Raw genomic sequence first — 20,313 nt, forward strand, 5'->3', positions numbered from 1 at the left:
GGGGTTCCCCTGACGGATCAGGAGAAGCCTCGGAAGAGGAGGATATTCCCAATGGGGAAACCTGAGGCGTTGGATCTCTGGGTCCGGGAAGAGACGTCAGCAGGCACTGTAGTGGGAGGAGCTGATGGAACTGTCCGTTGACTAAGCCCAGGGGCTAGTACACTCCTCATCACCTCGAAGGCTCCCCAGTCAGAGAGACCAGAAAATTCCCGCTCCGAAGAGATAGCAACCCCAGGCCTCACCAAGAGAGAAGGCTCAGAGGCAGATGTCGGGGCCGAGCTCATCAACGCCGAAGCTCCGAGAGGGAGAACGGGGTCGGACAAGGGTCCGATGCCACTCGCCCCCTCGGAGCCGACGAGAGAGACTAGACGCCCGGATCCCTCCAATGAAGGTCTTAAGGAGGAAATCGGAGCCGAGGACGACGGAGCCAAAAGGGGTGGTATCGGCTCCGAAGTCACAACGGTACTGGTTCCGAGGAGCTCCGGCTCCGAGCTCTGTAAGAGAGTCGAAGGAGGAATGTTCGGTGGATGTGAGATAGCTACCGTCTGTTGAGATGGGCTATGGAGTATTTGGGCCAATGCCTGAGACTTTAATAGTCTACTCACCACTCTCTCAAGGTCGTGATCAGATAGCCTGGATGACCGAGATCATCGGCTCCGATGGCTCCGCTCCGAGAGCAAGGGTGATCTCGGAGCCGAATGAATAGATTCCACTGAAGGGGATCGAGATCTCTTTTTTGAGATCAATGAAGCCATCGGAGCCGACACTGAGTGTCTGGATTTAACAGTATCGGCGCCGGATGGAGCCGATACTGAGACTGGTATGGACAGATCGGCTCCGGCCGGAGCCGATCTCGAGCCTGGTGAGGAAGAACCTGAAGCTGACGGCTTGGAAGCCTGAGCCGAAGGCTTAACAGGTTTGGAGGGCTTCCCCGGCGCCGACTTAGTCGGGGAGCTCTCGGGCTTTAATAAGCCTCTTAATATGAGCTTATTTTTTCGTTCCTGCAGGACTCTTGGGCTGAAAGCATGACAGATAGCACAAGAGTCCTGCAGGTGCGAAGGTCCCAGGCAATAAACACAAGAAGTGTGACAGTCTGTCAGAGACATCTTCTGACAGCACAAGTCACACTTCTTGAAGCCTGAGACCTTAGTGTCCTTCGACATAACTGTGTCGATGAAACACCAGCAACACACTCGCACACAAAACACTCAGTCCAACAAATTAAATTAAATTAAATTAAATTAAACAGGGATAACACACAGTCACACACAAACAATCCCTGACAGGAAAAAATTTAGGGAGGGGAAGGCCTAAGGCCTAACTAGGAACAAGGGAATATTTACTCAAAGGGAAGCAAACACTGACGGGAATAGGGCTAAAGTAAGTCGATAATTAACAAATTACAATATATATATAAATTTAAAAGGGGGGTAGACGAAAAGTCTCTGAAAAGTTCACTTACCTAGAGCTGGTAAAAGAAGGCACCTCGTTAGCGAAGCGGCAAACGAGATCTGAGTAATCTCCGCCTTGCATCATGGGATATAGGGTTGCCTCGAGCTGGTAAAATTAGCTCTCGAGCTTAGCAAGTGCCGAGTCGGAGCCGAGGATCGGCTCCGAACCCATCCAGCAAGAATGAAGGCGAGATTGACAACTTAACATCAAAACAATTAATCCACACACATACATTTAACAAAACCCTAATTCTAACCCTACACTAAACCTTACATACACTACCTATTTATGCACTTACCTTAACCCGCACCCTAACCCTAAGGTCCATAACTATCGCACACTTACCTTACGGAGCTGTACCGCAGTCGGGCCAACCATGACACTTCAACATTTTGGTTTTTGCGGTTTAGTACGTTCGACAATCGCGTTTTGCTCAATACGCTGTGTTTTCGTGTTCGCTTAAAAGGCTTTTCGGCATTATAATATAGACCCTTTCTTGGCCACTGGCCATGAAAAAAGAGGGAGAAGGCTTTGCATAAGACATTTTGAGGTCAAATAAAATGCAAACATCAGTGTCAAAGAAAGATTCCTCATCACAGTGGAACCACTTGAGTAGAAAGGTCCTAGCTACATAGTTGGAGCCTTTCCAGTTGACATTAAAAGGTAGCAGGAGTAAGCCATTTAAAAATTTCATACCTCTGAGGTCTATGACTGATCGCCAGAAAAGCCAAATACAGGAAGTGAACATTTTGTAGAAGAATCTTTTCACGGGTGCAGCAACAGAGGAATCCTCACTCTGTTTCTGTAACAATAGGGGCTGGAGCCAAATAATTACACAAAAATTAACCCAAAGCTTAAGACAGAAGCAAGGAAAAGGTTTTTAGGCCCCTTATTTTTATATACAGATCAGACATGTTTTTATCAAACAGAGGAGAAGCTGTGGACTATAATAAAGAGTTGAAGAAATTTACCTTGGATGGGGATGAGGGCATGAGTTAAGTGGGATAAGTTGGTCTTCCAACAGAACAACGTGGTTTAGGATTGCCTGATTTGAAGGGTTATTTTAGAGGTACACAATTACGGCTCATATACATAACAATGAGTAGAAAAATATAATTCAAAGTGGAAAGGAGAGATGATAAAACGGGGAGATATTAAAGAAATAAGATGGAGGAATTTTTGATGTAGATCCTTAAGGAGAAGAGCAGCAGCCATACAGAATATTATATTCATAAAGTAGAAAGTATTTTAAGATCTAAGCCAACACGAGATTGGCAAAAGGAGATTCTGCCAGCAGGGGTACAGAGAATAGCAAGGAGGGGCTGGAATTTACTGGAGAAATCTGTTAAAGGAATCAAGGTACTGGAAGCAAATAACTAGAAAGGGAAATGTAATACAATGGGATAAGACTAAGAAAACTTTTGGACTGCACACTAAAGACTGCCTTTCCTACCAAGGTCTGATGTCAGAGTATAGGCAAAGAGAAAGGAAAGTACAGTTGTGTACACTTACCATAAATGTAGATGTTAGAGTGTATTCACTGTTGCAGTCATCACATTTGGGTTATCTGCTTGTAGTAGCCCTCAGTCGGCCTGATTATCAAAGTCTTGGGTTCTGCGTCGGTTGCGGTCTCATCTTCCGTGACGTCAGGTAGTCAGGGGTATAAAGAATGCAGCTAATGCCATTATATCAGTTTTTCTTGCCCCAGATGTCAGGTGCCCCCTAATGGGAAACAATTAAATATATATACACAAGGTTACACCTCCAATAAAAAAGCAAATACACCAAAAAGCTTTTAAGGAGAGTAAAGGTATAGCCAAAAGAAGTCAGGGGGTTGGAGGGAAGGTAACCAGGACTGCAACAGTGAATACACTCGAACATCTACATTTATGGTAAGTGTACACAACTGCACTATGTTCTTCATGTTTCACTGTTGCAGTCATCACATTTGGGTAGATTCCCAAAGCTAAGGATGGGAGGAGGCATTTAGAGATAGCATTAGGACCAGCTATAAAGCCCTGCAAGACTGCAGTGGCAAAGCCAGCTCTGGATTTAGAGAAAATTGGTAAATGGTAATGCTTGGTGAAAGTATGTACAGAACTCCAGGTAGCAGCATCTAGGATGTCCCTGGTAGGTACACCTCTGAGAAAGGCTGTAGAGGTAGATGCAGCCCTGGCTGAATGTGGTCTAATCCCCAGTGGGATAGGTTTTCCATGGTGCTTATAGCAGAAATTAATGCAATGGCCTATCCATTTAGGAAATGGTTTGCTTTGAAATAGCCTTCCGCTCTCCCCCTGCAGCAAATGCCACCAGCAGTTGTTCAGATTTCCTTTGAGGTTTAGTCCTGTCCAAGTAAAATCTAAGTTGTCTGTGCACATCTAAGGAGTGCAGTATCCTTTCCCCTTTGTTCTGTGGATTAGAAAAGAAGGTTGGCAAATGAATGGACTGATTAAGAGCCACACTGGATACCTCCTTGGGCATGAAGGAGGGATTGGTCCTGAGGGACACCCTGTCCGCATGAAATATGATGAAAGGCTCCACTGCCATAACGGCCTGTAGTTCAGATACCCTTCTTGCTGAAGTAATTGCGAAAAGGAAGGTCGTTTTCCAAGAAAGAATTTTCAACTCTGCACTTGCAGCTGGCTCAAAAGGAGGAAGAGTGAGTTTTTCCAATACAAAGTTAAGGTCCCAGGCTGGAGTTGGGGCTCTCCTGGGTGGTCTTAAGTTTTTGGCCCCTCTGAGGAACTGCTTGAGCAGTGGATGAGAGAAGAGGGGTGGGTTCTGTGTTGTAATGAGCTGAAATGGCTGAGGCGTGAATTTTGATTGAGGAAAAGGAAAGGCCCTTGTGAAGCATCACAGTCAAGTATTGAAGAATCTGAGGTAAATTGGGCGCTGCTGTGCCCATCCCTTGAGTTTGGTTCCAGGCACATAATCTTTTCCATTTTTCAGCATAAGATTTTCTAGTACTAGGCCTCCTTGCCTTAAAAATGACATCCAACACTTGTTTGTTGAGGGATGGTAATGGAGAGATTAGGAAATTAGTCAGGATGCCAGGGTCAGGGTTTGAAGCTAAGGGTGCAAAATCTGGCTCTCCTGCTGCGATAGCAGGGTAGGGGTCTGAGGCAGGTGCCATATCGCCAGCAGTGAAACTGTGCAAGAGGAAGTACCAGTGTTGGCGTAACCAGTCTGGTGCAATCAGTACTGTCCTTTATTTGTCCTATTTGATCTTTAGTAGTACTTTGGAGAGGAGAGGCAGAGGAGGAATGGCATAAACTGATAGATTTTTCCAGCTGAAGGACAGATCATCCACTTTCCAAGCTTGTTTGTGGGGAATGCTTGTGCAGAATTTGTCCAATTGGTAGTTCTGGGGGGAGGCAAACAGGTCTTATATCTGGACACCACCATTTGTTTAACAACATGTTGAATATCTCTGGTTCCAGTTTCCACTCGTGTGGGTCCATGAGATTTCTGCTGAGTTTGTCTGCCAGTGTATTTAGTTTTCCTTGCAGGAAGTGATCCTGTAGATGCACTTGGTAGCTCAAGGCTGTGTTCCACAGAGCCATGGCTAGTCTGCAGAGGGGGTAAGAATGGGTAACCCCCCTGCTTGTTTATGTACCACATAACAGTGGTGTTGTCCGTCCTTACCATTAATTGTCTTGGAAGAATGTGGTCCTTGAAGGCTGTCAGAGCATTCTGTACAGCCAACATTTCTTTTTGACTGATATACAGGTGCATTTGACTTGGGTTCCATTTGCCCTGAATGCACTTCCCTGCCAGGTGAGCCCCCATGCATAGACTGATGCATCTGTTGTAAGGGTTTGGGCGGCAGGGGGTAGTGTGAATGGTAGTCCCTTGTTTTGGTGGCAGGCCTCTGCCCACCAAAGGAACTTTAGCTGTAAGGCAAGGTATGACAGGGATCATTGCTTCTAGGTCTTGAGAATGTTGACACCATAGGCTTTTTAGATGCCACTGTAGTTTCCTCATATGCAGTCTTGCATATGGAATTAGAAGAATGCAAGAGGCCATGAACCCCAAGGCTTGCAGTATTTGCCTTGCTGATAGCAAGGTTTTTGTGGCCATTAGTTTGAAGTAAGTTGTCAAATGAATTTGTTTCTCTGGCGTGAGGAAAGCCATCTGGGAAGTTGTGTTCAAGCTTGCTCCCAGGAATATAATTTGTTGACAGGGTACCAGATGTGATTTCTTTTCATTTATGGTGTACCCCAGACAAGTTTGCACCTTTTGAACAAACGACAGATGATTCAAAAGTATGTCCTGGCTTTCTGACTGAATTAGACAATCGTCTAGGTATGCATATATTTGAATGTTTCTTTGCCTGCAAAATGCAACGACTGGAGCTAGGCACTTCGTGACTACCCTGGGCGCAGTACATAAGCCAAAGGGCAGTGCAGAGAAAGTACAGTTGTGTACACTTACCATAAATGTAGATGGTCGAATGTATTCACAGTTGCAGTCATTACATTTGAGTAATCTGCTGGCAGGTTGCCCTCAGTCGGCCTGATTAACAAAGTCTTGGGTCCTGCGTCGGTTGCTGTCCCTTCTTCCATGACGTCAGAGGTATAAAACATGCATCCGACGCCATTACATCAGTTTTTCTTGCCCCAGATGTCAGGTACCCCCCTAATGGGGAGCCAATAAAATTAAAAAACACAAAAATATACCTCCAACCAAAAGCAAATACACCAAAAAGGCTTTTAAGCACAGTAAAAGAAAGTAGAGGTATAGCTAAAGAAAAATAGGGGGCTGGAGGGAGGGTAACCAGGACTGCAACAAGTGAATACACTCGAACATCTACATTTATGGTAAGTGTACACAACTGTACTACGTTCTTAGCGTTTCACTGCTGCAGTCATTACATTGGGTAGATTCCCAAAGCTATGGTGGTGAGGAGGAGTTTATACAGCATTAGGGCCAGCTATAAGGCCCTGCAAGACAGCAGTGGCAAAACCAGCTCTGGATTTACAGAAAAGTGGTAAATGATAATGCTTGGTGAAAGTAGGTACAGAACTCCAGGTAGCAGCTTCTAGAATATCCCTGATAGGAACACCTCTGAGAACGGCTGCAGAAGTAGATGCAGCCCTGGTGGAGTGAGATCTGATCCCCTGGGGGATAGGTTTTCCATGGTGCTTACAGCAGAAATGAATGCAATGGCTTATCCATTTAGAAATGGTTTGTTTTGAAATAGCCTTCCCCTCTGCCCCTGCAGCAAATGCTACCAGCAATTGGTCAGATGTTCTTCGAGATTTAATCCTGTCCAAGTAGAATCTAAGTTGTCTGTGCACATCCAAGGAATGCAGAATCCGTTCCCCTTTGTTCTGTGGACTGGGAAAAAAGGTTGGCAAATGAATGGACTGATTAAGAGCCACACTGGAAACCACCTTGGGCATGAAGAATGGATTGGTCCTCAGAGATACCCTGTCCACATGAAAGATGATGAAAGGCTCCACTGCCATAACAGCCTGTAATTCAGATATCCTTCTAGCTGAAATGATTGCTAAAGGGAAGGCTGTTTCCAAGAAAGAAATTTTAAGTCTGCAGTAGCAGCTGGCTCGAAAGGAGGTAGAGTGAGCCTCTCCAAAACAAAGTTAAGGTCTCAGACAGGGGTAGGAACTTTCCTAGGTGATCTCAAGTTCTTTGCCTTTCTGAGATGCTGCTTGAGCAAGGGATGAGAGAAGAGGGTTGGTTCTGTGTAGCTGAAATAGCTGAAGCATGGATTTTAATAGAGGAAAAGGACAGGCCCTTGTGAAGCATCTGAGTTAAGTATTGCAAAATCTGAGGTAAATTGGGCACTGCTGTGCTCATCCCTAAAGATTGGTTTCAGGCACAGAATCTTTTCCATTTGTCATCATAAGATTTTCTAGTACTAGGTCTTCTCGCCTCCAAGATGACATCCATCACAGGTTTAATGAGGGAAGATAAAGGTGAATTTAAGTGATTAGCCAGGCTGCAAGGTTCAATGTTGGAAGCTGAGTGTGCACAATTTGGTTCTCCTGCTGAGACAGCAAGGAAGGGGTCTGAGGCAGGTGCCATGGAGATATTTGTGACACACTGCGCAGGAGTGGGTACCAGTGTTGGCGTGGCCAGTCTGGAGCAATCTAAATCATTCTTGGTTTGTCCTGTTTGACTTTTAGCAGAACTTTGGAGAGCAGAGGGGGAAAGGCGTAGACTGATAGGCTTTTCCAGCTGAAGGACACCGCATCCACTTTCCAGGCTTCTTTGTGGGGAGTCCTTGTGCAAAACTTGTCCAACTGGTAGTTCTGAGGGGAGGCAAATAGATCTATGTCCGGGCTCCCCCATTTGCTTGTCAACATGTTGAAAACCTGTGATTCCAGTTTCCACTCGTGTGGGTCCATGAGATTTCTGCTTAGTCCGTCTGCCAGTGTATTCAATTTTCCTGACAGGAATTGAGTTTGTAGGTGCACTTGGTAAGCTCAAGGCTGTGTTCCACAATGTCATGGCTAGTCTGCACAGGGGGTAAGAATGTGTACCCCCTGCTTGTTTATGTACCACATAACTGTGGTGTTGTCCATCTTTACCAGTAGTTGTCCTGGAAGAATGTAGTCCTTGAAGGCTGTCAGAGCATTCTGTACGGCTAACATTTCTTTTTGATTTATATGTAGGTGCATTTGATTTGGGTTCCATTTGCCCTGAATGCACTTCCCTGCCAGGTGATCCCCCATGCATAGTCTGATGCATCTGTAGTTAGGGTTTGGGCAGCAGGGGGGAGTGTGAATGGCAGTCCCTTGTTTTGGTGGCAGGCCTCTGCCCACCATAGAAATTCCAGGCGTAGGCAAGGTATGATAGGAATCATTGTTTCCTGGCTGTGACAATGCTGATTCCATAGACTTTTTAAGTACCACTGTAATTTCCTCATATGCAGTCTTGCATATGGAATTAGAAGAATGCAGGAGGCCATGAACCCCAAGGCTTGCAGTATTTGTCTTGCAGATAGCAGGCTTTTTGTGGCCACTTGTCTGAGGTACGTTACCAAATTAATTTGTTTCTCTGGTATGAGGAAAGCCATCTGGGCAGTTGTATTCAAGCTTGCACACAGGAATGTAATCTGTTGAGAGGGTACCCAGTTGTGATTTCTTTTCGTTTATGGTGTACCCTAGACAAGTTAGAACCCATTTTACAAACGCCAGATGATTTAGAAGTATGCCCTGGTTTTCTGCCTGAATTAGACAATCGTCCAAGTATGGATATATTTGAATATTTCTTTGCCTGCAAAATGCAATAACTGGAGCCAGGCACTTTGTGAATACCCTGGGCGCAGTAGACAAGCCAAAGGGCAGTGCAGAGAACTGATGATGCAAGCAGCCTGCTTTGAAGCGTAGGTATCTTCTGCAAGATTCCCAGATTGGCATGTGCAGGTATGCTTCTTTTAAATCTAAAGTTGCCAAGCAGGTGTCTTTGCCTAGCATAGGAAGTAACTGGTGAAGAGTCAGCATCTTGAATTTTGGAATGTCCAGAAAGGTGTTTAGAGGATACAGGTCCAGAATTGGACGGCATGATTTGTCTTTTCTGGGTACCAGATAGAGCCTGGAATAGAAACCTAGTCCCTTTTCTTCTTCTGGTACTGGCTGAATAGCCCCCATGTTTAAGAGGGAAAGTACTTGTTTTTGAGCCTCTGCCCACTGATTTGGGGGCAGGTCTGGCCACCCGTTTGGTGTTGGCAACGTGTGGAAATAAAATCTGTATCCCTGGGACACTATATTTAAAACCCATTTGTCCTGGGTTATGAGTTCCCAGTTTCTTGCATGAAGAACAATCTTTCCCCCCAAAGGGGCGGCTAAAAGGTAAGTGCTTGGTAATTTTAAAAGGAAGTCATTGAGACTGTTTACCATAGGGGGGGGTGTCTTATTTCCAGATTTGGAAGTGGAGGCCTCCCCCATTGCTTAGTTCTGAGAGTCCCCTGGGACTGAAACCTGGTGCTTTTGGAGAGTTTGGGTTTGGCTTGAGAGGATCTGGAAGAATCTGGAAAGGACCAATTCTTAGTAGGCCAGTGCCTACTAAATATTGGAGGTTGCACTTGTAAGAAATCTTTAACAGTTTTCTAGATTTAGCTTCATCTTCCATCTTTTTTAGAACTTCTTCAGCCTTATTGCCAAACAGACTGCCCTGATTTAAAGGAGCATACAACAATTTCGCTTTAACATGATCAGGCAAAGATTGCTCCTTAAGCCAAGCATGCCTTCTAAGCACAGACCCAGTAACAGCAGCCCTGCAGGAGGCTTCTAAAGAATCAAATCCAACTTGTTCAGCAGAGTGCAATAAATCCTGTAAATCTTTAATTTCTACACAGTCAGGAAACAACATCATTTTCTGTTTAAGCAGTCCAATAATATGCTGTTGATATTTTAACATATGAAATTGGCAGTTTAAAGCCCTGATTGCCAAGGTTGTAGAAGTATAAACTTTCTTACCCCATCTACCCAGCGCCCTGGAGTCTCTATCAGAAGGGGTAGGATTTTTAGCAGTAGAAGCCTTAATGCCCTTGGGCCCTTGAGAAATGGTTTCTGGATCTGCAACAGGGTTTTCCAAAAGGAATTTGTGGGACTCAGGAACCCTGTAGTATCTGCCAGGTTTACTAGGAGCCAGAGGCAGGGAATCAGGGGCCATACTGGGGTATGAAAACACATCATCAACAATGTCTAGTACAGGAGGTATAGCCAAGGGCCTATGCTGAGGTAGAAGGAAATTCCTAAGCCTCTTTTTTGAATCAGAAAATTCCTGACTTTCCCAGTGGAAATGCTCCCTTAAGGCATGTAAAGTTTCCCCAAATAAAAAAATCCTCAGGAGGGGAAGCAGAGAGAATGCATTCCTCTGTATCAGAATCCTCAAAAGTAGGTATGGACAAATCCAGGTCATTAGAAGAATCAGAACAAACAGAAACCTGATCAGAAGATTCATAATCAAGCTCAGCCCTAGGCCTCTTGGGGGGGGGGGGGGGGGTTGACTACCCCTGATTAGAGTAATTAGATCTTCAGTCACTTTGATCATTTGTTTTTCAGGCATAGGGGCCTGAACATGTGCCCTGGCCGTCAGTTTTTTAGACAGAGATAGAGATTTAGTAGGCCTGAATACATCCTCAAAAGCCGGTGCCTGCACAGCGGTTCTGGACCCATCCAAGGTAGAGACATCCACAGGTTCCATAGGTAAAGCCTCTGACAGCATAACGGACTCCGAATGGGTCTCAGTAGAAGCCTGCGAATCAGAAGTAGCGAGTATCAGGGGCTGCGAAAGCACCTCACTGAGTACTGACGAACTGGCGACTGGCTTAGGAGAAGCATCGTCTGCAGTTTTGGACCTCGGCGGCCTGTCTCTGTCTTTATCTTTGCGTTTTTTTGAAATCCCGGTAGCTGGATGGCTAACGGGCATTTCTGGATAATTAAACCGAGAACCAAAATATTTAGAGGCAAAAATATACAGACGATGGATAGTTCGCTGATTAAATAAGGCACAAAACCGACAGGGAGGTATGTTGTGGTCAGGGCTTAGGCAAGGAATACAGTACAAATGAAAATGTTTGTGAGGTATTTGCTTTCCACAAAAAATACAATTATTGACTTTTACTGACATTGGTTTAGAGCAAGAAAAAGTTTCCCCAATGGAGTACTTAGCTTTAGTTTAAGACTTCGTTTCTGAAACTCGAAAATTTCAGGAGTCAGCCGACCGGCACTTGCGAACTGCTTCGGGCACCGCACGGCAAGGAAGACTGATGTAATGGCATCGGCTGCATGCTTTATACCCCTGACGACCTGACATCATGGAAGAAGGGACAGCAGCCGACGCAGGACCCAACACTTTGATAATCAGGCCGACTGAGGGCTACTGCAAGCAAATAAACCAAATGTGATGACTGCAACAGTGAAACACGAAGAACATCAGGGGATTCCTAAGTGCAAGACCCGCTCTGCTTGAGTTTTTAGTTGAATCTACAACAAAAGTTGCTGTTAAAAAGGGATAATTAGTACGGCATAAACAATATTGCACAATAAACTACAATAAACTACAAGAATCAATCAGAGGAGGTTAAAAAAGTTTGGGAAGATTGGATAAGCAATTTAAAAGAGAACAATGAGAGGACACGTACAGCTCTCATGTGTGCAACAAAGTCAAAAAAGTTTAGGATTGTTGCTTGTGTTTGTATAGGTACTTTTTTGTCCCCAAGCAGAATCCAAAAAAATCTTCCTCGGGTAGATGGCAAATGCTGGAGGTGTGATAGGGAAAAAGTTGTAAGAAGGAACATATGTTTTGAGAATGTAATGAGTTGGCAGATTTTAAAAATTCCATACAGAGTACTCTGTCAGAAAAATTGAGCTAGCAAATGAGTGTAACTAAGGAAATGATTCCTTTGAGCCGGGAGACAGGATCTGAATTGGCTAGACATAGTAACACCTTAAGTTTAATTCTGTTGTTTGCCAAAAAGCAATAAGAAAATGGAAATCAAAGTCTAAACCAAGTGTATTTGAAGTATTGAATATTGTAACAGACAAAAGAACTGGGGTCTTTAGAAAAGGAAAGGAGTAAATTACACAGAAATAAATGGAAATAGTGGAAAAATGCAAGCAGAATAATGTTCTGGAGGAGAAGTGACGTTTAACGGAAGGCAGGAATTGAGCAATTTATGTAATGTTGGACTGGAGATGGTTATTAAAAAAAATATATGGTGTATAATGTATATAACTGGAAACAAGTTAATATGGTTTGTTTTCTTTTATAGTAATGTATGCTTCCCTGTGTCTTTAGTGATAATTTAAAGAAGGTATTAAAAAAGTAACCCAAATGTTATGGAGAGAGGCTACAGCAAAGGGAGGACAGAACAAAGAAACAAAAAAAAATGCTTAAGTAAAGATTAGTTAAGGGCCTAAAGAAGTCCCCAGAAAACACCAACATTCCCTGAAGGAAAACAACTAAAAAACAGAGTGAAACTATACATTAACTCGCCTAAGTAAAGGAAGTGTCAGAAGGAAAAAAGACTAAGAACAAGAGGCTAAGCATATGGAAGAGAAGGGAAAACTGGAGGAATTCTGGTCAAACTTCTCTGAATTCTGAAAAGATCACCCAAAAGTTAAAAGGCAGGGTACTCAACATTTGTCACTCACAAACACTTAACAGAAAAAGTCAAAAAATGCTAAAGAGCCTGAAAATATTTAGAAATCAACATCAGTATAAGGCTCTGGAAGAGGTGAACTAGCACAGAGCACTTGGTGGTGAGGGAAATACGTAGCAGCCTGGTAAGATTTGGAGTGTCAAGTGGTCATAATGGGTGCAGACGTAACCGTAAATGCTAAAGAGGATGGACCCACTACTATCAGATACTTTATCAATGTTTTAAAGATACCCTGTTCACAAATACTGTAAAGTTATGGTGTTGTCACAGAAAAAATACTCAACCTGCAGTTGGCAGCAACAAAATCTCATGTATGATGAACACAAAAGGTGGGCAGCTTCTTTACGGTCAGCCTTTCTGTAACAGGACTATCGTCCTACTGCTCTCAAGCCAACAGCAAAGCAGCTCCAAGAACTGTCACTTCAGGGACATGCTCACTTTGTTTTAACCACAACAGCACAGCCCAACAAAAACAATGGCTTTTAGACTTTCAGGAGGTCCCCACTCTGTTTCGGCAGGGAATGGGACTGAATTTGCAGGACATTTCTTACTTGCTGATGCCAGCAAAGAACCACTAAACTGTTTAAACATATCTATTTTGCAGATGGTGCCCTGTCTAAAAGAAATTTTGAATGCATGTGTTGGGTTATGCAACCTATTTTTAATTTAAACATCATTTTTTTGAGTATGCTATTCTCTCTCTCTGTCATAGTGACAGCCATCCCCCCTTGCCCCACTGTCCATCATCGGGTCTGCCAGTCACTGACAAGAATCTTAAGATGCCCCAGGGCAGGGAGGTCTTGTCCAACATACTTTTATTTTTTTCTCTTTTTGAGGAGTACCCTAGTCTCTCCACCCTCCTCAGCTGCACGGTCACATGATGAGGGGTAGGCATGAAACCTGAAACATCTTGCCCTGCCTCTGCAGAACCCCAGCCATGTTCCTCCCAATCCCCATTTTAGACTGCTCAATCCACAGCCTCCACCAGAGATGTCATAGGGGATGCCTGTGCAACCACTCTCCCTCCCCCAGGACGAACACACCTTCATCCCTCCCTCCCCCAGGACGAACACACCTTCATCCCTCCCTGTCATTCAGTCAGTCTCCGAAGCCATTAATCAAACTCAGGATCAGTTTGACTTTATCCCTCTATGTCACTGGAGAGAATAAACCCCATTCTTATAACTACTACTAACAAGGCCAACTCAAAGGACAATACTTAATCAAGCCTGGACACTTGTTCAATTAAGCAGTAGCTTTGTTGAGATAAGCTACAGACTACCTCCAACAATTCAGAGGCCAAATATAGGAAAGTTAAGTTGGCAGGTACTGTCCTCCCTTTCAGACTTGCAGTGAACCCCTCATTCTGCTGTTAATTATTTTAAAATATTTACTAATTTTCATTTCTGTATGGTTGTATAATGATTCAGTCATATTGCTTCTGTAGTCTCTAAGTATGCGCACATGCGTGTACAATCAAATTTTATACTGAACACTCAGCAATACTCACTCCATCTTCATCCTCAACTCAAAATTCACTCAAAAAAAGTAAAAAAGCCAAAACTCAACCAATCACAAAAGAAAAACAAATGCTCTCCTTTTGCGAAATCAAAAAATGTGACCACCACTACAGACCAAACTTGTATGAACAGTGTTCTGTTGGGGAAAGGCTTTTTCATAAGGTAATGTACAGGGCTTGAATTAACAGCAGGGGCTTGGTTACTGTTAGCACACATGAGTAAGGGGGAGTGAGGAGGTGCCCCTAACTCAGTACTAACCCTAACCCTTCCCTCTAACCTCAACTCTGCACACATTACGAAAAATACTTTCCCCAACAGCACCACTACACAACACATTTGGGACAAGCTATCCAAACACTGCACACATGCACAGCACTAAAACTATACCCTTAACTACACCACAAACCTCCTTACAAACACTCCTACCACTAATGCTGAAAACTGCTGTACATCCAAAAGTTTCAGTATTAGCACACACCCACTTACCTTAACCCAAGCACATTTCGTGCAAAACACACCTCCCTTTGACATTACTGAATTCACAATCTCCACCGTTGACATTCAACATAAAAAACGCAGCAGTTTAGTCAGTCAGCAAAAACATTCAACAACAAACTACTCCTCATGTACACAGATGTGTGTTTAAGTGCGCACACGTGTATTCATTCACTCACTCTTTGTAGAGTACTCACTTAATCCCATTCGGGGTTGATGGGTAGTTGGAGCTGAAGTTTATATTGGCAAAGAATGGACATAAGGATGGAACAATTCCTGGAAGTGCTATGCCAATCCATCACAGCAACTTTACATCATTTTTTTTTACTCTATTTACTTCACCTAGATTGTGAAACAGTCTAGGCATTAAGGCACAAACAAGTACATTAACAAATTAATAACCTAATACTAAAGAAAGCATGCTGTTACTTTAACAAGCAAACACTTCAGCATTAGACATATTTACATGCAACTCAAACACAACATGGGAGTTAATAAACACAAATGGAAGAACACATTTTCAAACGTGAAAAGACCTCAACCTTCTCATACTGGCTTCTAACTGCACATTTCAAAGGCAGAAGAGTCTTCTGAAGTTAAATGCATGACATAGAAAGAAAAAAAAACTTACTGGTAATGTAGATCTCCCACATTCTATTATGACCAGTTTGTGGCATTTCTTGTGGACAAGAAGTTTACAGTTGATGCATTTGTAGCCCTGTCGTCCCAAACCCCATATTCTGTCAGTACATATTGCACAATGAGCACGCTGTGAGGAAAAAAACAAGAAAGGACCATCAATTTTATCAGCCACAAATACTGAACAGCAGAATATTGGTGTCATAACTCTGAAACAATTTACCTTCACCACAAAAACCATCAACTCTGACATACATCTGTTAAAATCAGCTGACATGATGCCTTCTCAGAACCCCACATACGACTCCAGAAAATACACAATTCACTAGAAAAATTAGATCATCAACATAAAACAAAAGCACAGAGCAAGGACAACAGAAAGACTGCGAAGGCCCATCCAGTTTGTCTCTACTTCCATCTATCCATAACCCCCATTTTCCTTATAGGGTCAGAGTTTCACATCAACAGTTACCATTACCTAGAAAGAATGTTACACAGCTAGGTGGCTAGTCTTTTCAGTTACCTACAGGGAACAAGTTGTACATCCTATTTAACTACCAGCTTATTTGTTTATTTACCCTCATAATACATTTTGGAGTTTTCAGGATGGGTGGTCCAGACATCTACTAACTTTTTTCAGAAATTCTTATTTTGTATGTCACCTAAGCCTCTCATACTACAGTTTCAAATGCTGTCTCCTTTTCATTTTTTTTCTTTGCCATAGATTCCCAAGTCACTATCCACACCAGGAACAAACCATAATGTAGACTTAAACAGTGAGCTGAGATGCAAGATTCAGAGAACCGTACATCTATTAGTTGGAGCTCAGTGTAATCCAATGGAAAATGAATTATGCCAAGAGTACTGCATATTACTCATTTCCAATCCTCAAAGAGTACTGAGTGGAAGCCAGCGGGAGGGTGTGACTGACAGATAAACTTAAATAAGGGGTGGGGGGTCACATTATAAAGACAGTGGATTGTACTGCACTTGATGCACCTACAACTACAGAACTTTACAGGTGTGTGTGTGTGGGGGTGTGTGTAAGGGGGGGGGGGCTTCACATTATAGAAAAGGTGTGCACAGCACCTCAGCCTGTACTCCTTAAAATTATGAAGTGTAGCAGAGGCTCAGGAAGGAGCTTTACATTCTACAGAGGACTCACAGCACAGCATCCAGTGCACCTTAAAGTTATGAGACACTGTAAGCACCCAGACATCACTGCACAAATTGACAGAGTACACAGAAGAAAGTACAGCTATGAAAGAACTTACCATAACAGCAGATGTGTGAGCAGATCTCTGTTGTAGAACTGCACACACATATGGGAAGTATCTTGCCAAAAATACCATGTCTAGTCAACATGCCAAAGCTTGGGAACCTTCCTCTCGCACTGTGCGTCTACCTCAAGACCCAGATACACAGAAGTGTGCTGGTACACAAGGGATACACTGGCAGAAAGTTCATCAGGACTTCTTGCCAGAGATAGAGAAAACCAAGGCAAAAACAGGGTAGGAACCAAACTCATGTCATCTGAAAAAACTGGAAAAGGGGGAGATATGCTCCTCCTTGACCAACAAGAAGAAAACAGAGAGGAAAGAGGGATGGTGCAGATACTGCAACAGTGCTCTAGTTGAACATTTACTGTTATGAGAAGTTCTTGCACAACTGTACAATGTCTTTCATTTGATCGCGGTTGCAGATCTGTACATAGCTTTACTGTCCTTATCATTGGGCATGGCATTAGCAGACAGAAGAACGTCAACTGCTTTGTCAGACTCGTTAGATACCACTGTTTGATCTGAAGATTGAGTTTTCATATAAAAACTTGTATCGGGTGCCTTATAAAATTAATCACATTTCTTACTACTGGTAACTGTTACTCAAAGTTCAGCCCAGTTGTTCAAAAATTCTCTTGTAAGGCCTCAAAGTACAGAAGGAATATCTGAGGGATTAGTAACCCATACTCAACAAGTCATCTCTCTTTTGTGCCTCTAAAGCCTGTTTCTCCCTCCCAAAGAAAATAGCCCAGCATCCTAAAAACAGTTTCTTCATACCACAGTTTCTCTACTGGGGAGTCAGGGGAAAGGGTTTTCTCAACCTCGGATTTAATCTTGTTGGGGGAATGGATTTAAGAAGAGTAAACAACTGATTCCCCCCTCAGCATCAAAGTCCACTTCCTCTGAAAAACTCTCTCATTCTCTTATGACAGAAAGGATGAGCTGACTGTGGAGGCTTTAAAGACATCAGAGCTTTAAATAAGAAATGAAACAAAAAAGCCCCAAAACCACAAAATACAAGAAAATGCTCAGCAAACTGATTCCTCTCCAAAAATATTTATTGCAGATAATCCAAATCACAAGGAAAGCAAACAAAAAAGTACAGTTGTGTACACTTACCATAAATGTAGATGTTCGAGTGTATTCACTGTTGCAGTCATTACATTTGGGTAATCTGCTGGCAGGTTGCCCTCAGTCGGCCTAAACATCAAAGTCTTGGGTCCTGCATCGGTTGCTGTCCCCTCTTCCATGACGTCAGGTCGTCAGGGGTATAAAACATGCAGCCAACGCCATTTTCTTCAGTTCTTCTTGCCCCAGATGTCAGGTGCCCCCCAAATGGGGAGCAAATATATATATATATATATATATATATATATATATATATATATATATATATATATATATATAAATGCAATTGTAACATAAACTTTACCTTCATCTAAAAGCAAATACACCACAAAGTCTGTAGAACATAGTGAAAGAAAGAGAAGTTCTAGAAAAAAGGGGGATGGCGGGCGGGTAACCCGGACTGCAACAGTGAATACACTCGAACATCTACATTTATGGTAAGTGTACACAACTGTACTATGTTCTTCGTGTTTCACTATTGTAGTCATTACATTTGGGTAGAATCCCAAAGCTATAGATGGGAGGATGGAACTAAATAGTATTAGGAGCGGCTATAAGGCCCTGCAGAACTGTAGTGGCAAAGCCTGCCCTGGACTTAGAGAAGAGAGGCAAATGATAATGCTTTGTAAAAGTATGAACAGAGCTCCAAGTAACAGCTTCTAGAATGTCTTTGGTTGGCACCCCTCTGAGAAAAGCTGCTGAGGTAGATGCAGTCCTGGTGGAATGTGACCCGATTCCCTTGGGCACCGGTTTACCATGATGCAAATAGCAGAAACGAATGCAGTGGCTTATCCACTTTGAAATAGTCTGCTTTGAAATAGCCTTCTCTCTGATCCTGCAGCAAATGCCACCAGTAGCTGCTCAGACTTCCTTAGACATTTGGTCCTGTTTAAGTAGAATCTTAGTTGTCTGTGTACGTCCAAGGAATGTAGAATCCACTCCCCCTTGTTCTGCGGATATGGGTAAAAAGTTGGCAGGTGAATAGTTTGGTTAAGAGCCACACTGGATACCACCTTAGGCATAAAAGAAGGATTGGTCCTGAGGGACACCCTGTCCGGGTAAAATGTAATAAAAGGCTCCACAGCCATGAGGGCCTGTAGTTCTGAAACCCTTCTTGCTGAAGTGATCACCAGAAGGACAGCCGTTTTCCAAGATAAAAACTTTATATCCGCAGTAGCTGCTGGTTCAAATGGAGGCAGGGTGAGCTTTTCCAACAAAAAATTGGGGTCCCATGCAGGCGTTGGTGATCTTCTGGGAGGCCTTCAATTTTTGGCCCCTCTAAGATAGTGTTTTAGCAGACTATGAGAAAAGATGGGAGGCTCTGTGTTGTAATGAGCCGAGATGGCAGAGGCATGGATTTTTATTGATGAAAAAGATAGGTCCTTGGTCAAGCATCTCAGTCAAGTATTGTAAAATCTGAGGAATATTTGGCTTTGCTGTGCCCGTCCCTTGTGCTTGGTTCCAAGCACAGAACCTCTTCTATTTATAAGCATAAGTTTTTCTAGTACTAGGCCTTCTGGCTTCCAAATGACATCCATCACAGATTTACTGAGAGGTGTTGTTTGAATAATTACATGATCAGCCAAGCTGCCAGGTTCAGAGTTTGGAGCTGATTGTGCAGAATTTGATTGCTCTGCTGAGACAGTAGATGAGGTTTTTGAGGCAAGAACCAAGGAGGAAGTTGAGAAATATTCCTTAGAATTGGGTACCTGTGCTGGCGAGGCCAGTCCTGGGCAATTAGGATCATTTTTGTTTTTTCCTGTCTGACCTTTAGTAAGATCTTGGGAAGAAGAGGCACAGGAGGAATGGCGTAGACTGATAGGTTTTTCCAGCTGAAGGATAGGGCATCCACTTTCCATGCTAGTCTGTGATGAGTCCTTGTGCAGAATTTGTCCAGTTGATAATTTTGGGGAGAGGCAAATAGATCTATGTCTGGACTCCCCGATTTCTCTGTTATGCTGAAGACTTGTGGATCCAGTTTCCACTCGTAAGGGTCCATGAGAATTTCTGCTTAGGTCGTCTGCCAGAGTATTTTATTTTCCTGGCAGGAATTGAGCTTGAAGATGTACTTGGTAAGTCAAGGCTGTGTCCCACAATGCCATGGCTAGTCATAAAGGGGGTAGGAATGTGTACCCTCCTGCTTGTTTATGTACCACATAACCGTGGTGTTGTCCGTCTTTATCAGTAGTTGCCCTGGATGAAGCAAGTCCTTGAAGGCTGTCAGGGCATTCTGAACAGCTAACATCTCTTTCAGGTTGATATGCAGATGCATTTGTTTTGGGCTCCATATGCCCTGAATGATTCTCCCCACCAGGTGGGCCCCCCCAAGCATAGTCTGATGCGTCTGTAGTTAGGGTTTGGGTGGCAGGAGGTAGAGTGAAAGACCGTCCCCTGTTCTGGTAACATGTCTCTGCCCACCAAAGAAACTCCTGTTGTAGGCAGGGAATGAGAGGAATCACTGTTTCCAGACTGTGACAATGCTGACTCCATAAATTTTTTAGATACCACTGTAGTTTCCTCATATGCAGTCTTGCATATGGAATTAGTAGAATGCAGGATGCCATGAACCCCAAAGTCTACAGAATTTGTCTTGCAGATAACTGGGTTTTTGTTGCCATCTGTTTGAAGTAAATAGTCAGTTGCCTTTGCTTTTCTGGCGTAAGGT

At 43.4% G+C, this 20,313-nt stretch overlaps 1 protein-coding gene across 1 annotated transcript in view; it reads right to left on the bottom strand.

Annotated features, from left to right (window-relative positions):
* PRKCI (protein kinase C iota) overlaps nucleotides 1-20,313 on the bottom strand; it is a 1,721,954-nt gene that overhangs the window by 1,075,065 nt on the left and 626,576 nt on the right. Inside the window, exon 6 of the mRNA XM_044070065.1 lies at nucleotides 15,233-15,370. Coding sequence (XP_043926000.1) covers nucleotides 15,233-15,370 — 138 coding nt within the window. The remainder of the gene's footprint in view (nucleotides 1-15,232; nucleotides 15,371-20,313) is intronic.

This window comes from Protopterus annectens, chromosome 4.part1 (assembly GCF_019279795.1).
Source record: "Protopterus annectens isolate FY-2018-M chromosome 4.part1, PAN1.0, whole genome shotgun sequence".
Taxonomy (NCBI): Eukaryota; Metazoa; Chordata; order Ceratodontiformes; family Protopteridae; genus Protopterus; species Protopterus annectens.